The sequence below is a fragment of the Micromys minutus genome, assembly GCF_963924665.1.
Source record: "Micromys minutus genome assembly, chromosome: X".
NCBI lineage: Eukaryota > Metazoa > Chordata > Mammalia > Rodentia > Muridae > Micromys > Micromys minutus.
The window spans coordinates 121,250,385-121,252,879 of NC_137970.1; the positions used below are offsets into that span (position 1 = coordinate 121,250,385).

The following is a 2,495-nucleotide window of genomic DNA, read 5'->3' on the forward strand; positions in this document are numbered from 1 at the left end:
GTTCTTCCACCCTCCTCCATCACCCACCCACCTGAACCTCCACCCCTCACCCACCCATTCCCCCTCTACCACCCACTCTCCTCAAAACCTCACTATTGCTGAGAGTCATCTCTGCCCCCTGTAGCGTCTTCTTTCTTATTGGTTCTTCTTGAGGCAGCAGGAAAATAGCTTCAGCAGAAGCTAAGGCTGTTGTCTTAGGCGATATTTAGGGTTGCTGTCTAATCATTAAAAGTTCACTCATCTAAGTCTAAATTACTTTGCCACTATAAGCTGACCTGCCTTCTGTGTTCCTCTGAGGCTAGAAGCTGCAGTCTCTGGCATTTAGCACCTCATCCTAAAACAGCAGGAGGTTAAGTAAAGCATTGTTACAGCCTTTTTCCTTTTGTCAAGATGCTTCTTACTTATGAAACCAGTTGAGTCCAGCTTGCACACATTCTCACAATTATATACTTACACACACATTCATACTTACACATACATTTGGAGCGAAAGACCAAGCAACATTGTAGAAAGAACTCACTCATTCTGGATTAAAAATGAATGCCAATCTTCATTGTATAGAGAAAGAAAAAGCTTCTATCCTTTTAATGCTAAATGAATTAAAACCAAGTTTGTAAATAAAAAGCTTTGTTCCTTGTTAAAAAAAAAAAAAAAAGGCCATTTTGCCTGAACGTACGAGCTAGTGGGAGTGGAGCGCACCGGCCGTTGTAGCCCGTCGCCTTCTTCCTCCCCACAGTCCAAACAGCGCGGTGACTAGGCTGTCGGCCCCCCGAGCCGAGCCGAGACATATCTCTTATTTAGTTCTCGGGAGCACCTGGCCAACATGAGTGATGTAGAGGAGAACAACTTCGAGGGCAGAGAGTCTCGCTCTCAGTCAAAATCTCCAACTGGAACTCCTGCTCCTGTAAAATCAGAGAGCAGGTCAGGATCTCGTAGTCCATCAAGGGTTTCCAAACATTCTGAATCCCATTCTCGATCAAGATCAAAATCCAGGTCAAGGTCAAGGAGGCATTCTCATAGACGCTACACACGATCCAGGTGGCACTCTCATAGGCGACGATCTCGAAGTAGGTCCTACACACCAGAGTATAGGCGGCGGAGGAGCCGGAGTCACTCTCCGATGTCTAACCGCAGAAGGCACACTGGCAGCAGGGCAAACCCAGATCCTAACACTTGCCTGGGAGTATTTGGCCTCAGTCTGTATACAACAGAGAGAGATCTTCGTGAAGTGTTTTCTCGATATGGACCTCTGAGTGGTGTTAATGTTGTTTATGATCAGCGAACTGGGAGGTCACGTGGATTTGCTTTTGTGTATTTTGAGAGGATAGATGACTCTAAGGAGGCTATGGAAAGAGCAAATGGGATGGAGCTGGATGGTAGAAGAATTCGCGTGGACTATTCTATCACCAAGAGAGCACACACACCTACGCCAGGCATTTACATGGGCAGACCAACTCATAGCGGCGGTGGAGGTGGTGGAGGAGGAGGTGGTGGTGGCGGCGGCGGTGGCGGTGGCAGGCGACGAGATTCTTACTACGATAGAGGATATGATCGAGGCTATGATAGATATGAAGATTATGATTACCGGTACAGAAGAAGGTCGCCCTCTCCTTACTACAGTCGCTACAGGTCACGATCAAGATCCCGTTCCTATAGCCCAAGATGCTATTGATACTGGAGTGATTGTGCCCAAGGACTTTGCTTTTTCTTCTTTTTGATTTTTGGATTTCCAAGTTTCCATTGCTTCCTAGTCCTTTAAAAAAAAAAACAACAACAAAAACCTGGTTTATTTTAATCTATTCATGGGCAGTCATGTTGCTGTTTCCCACCCTTTGTTATACTCTTAAAGGTGTGATTGTCTTTTTAGTAGTTGGACATCTTGAGTAAAAAGGGGCGCCGTGCTATGCTTTGTGCTTCTTTGCCAACTTCTTACTGTGAGGAAAGAAACCATCTTTTGAAAGCTTTTTCTGATGGATATTGTAGTAGACTTTAGAAGTCTGTGGTTATGACAAACTGCTCTTTAAGCTTTGGGGGAAGATAAATAACACTTTAGGTCAGTCATGTCAGGTTTGTCTGGAGCGGCATGGAACAGTTGAATAGTTGAATGTAGAAAGTTTGAAGCTCTAGGAAAAAATGTGGGGAATTTTTTTTGAAGAGAACTTTGAACCTAAAAATTAAGTCACCTTTTAGAAATTAAAAACTTGTAATTCCTATAAGACATGTATTGAATTTACATGTTAAACCTATAAACTTAAAGTGTGATCTTTATGTTAAATTTACGGAAACTTAAGTATTCCCTTAATCACTGAAGGACAACCTTTATTTATTACCTAGAACAATTGTATAACTTGCTGTTAGAATTTTGATATTGGGACATTGGTTACATGGGTTATTGTATAGGATCCTGAAATACATGTGGAAAAGTAATTTCAAATAAACGTTAATTTAAAAAAAATAAAACAAAAAACAAAACAAATAAAAAAAAACTAAGCATG

The 2,495-nt window shown here is 42.2% G+C and overlaps 1 protein-coding gene across 2 annotated transcripts; it reads left to right on the top strand.

The window, feature by feature from the left end:
* Positions 1–823: 823 nt before the first annotated feature.
* LOC308414320 (transformer-2 protein homolog alpha-like) lies at positions 824–1,927 on the top strand (the record flags this gene model as incomplete). 2 transcript variants are annotated; one of them, XM_080909554.1, is made up of 2 exons in its annotated part: positions 824–1,153; positions 1,343–1,927. In XM_080909554.1, the coding sequence occupies 2 exons, from the start codon at positions 824–826 to the stop codon at positions 1,670–1,672; spliced, it is 660 nt and encodes a 219-aa protein (XP_080765680.1). In that variant the 3' UTR covers positions 1,673–1,927. The 2 variants fall into 2 exon arrangements, with proteins under 2 accessions (XP_080765680.1, XP_080765679.1); XM_080909553.1 differs by having other exon boundaries at positions 824–1,927.
* Positions 1,928–2,495: the final 568 nt, after the last annotated feature.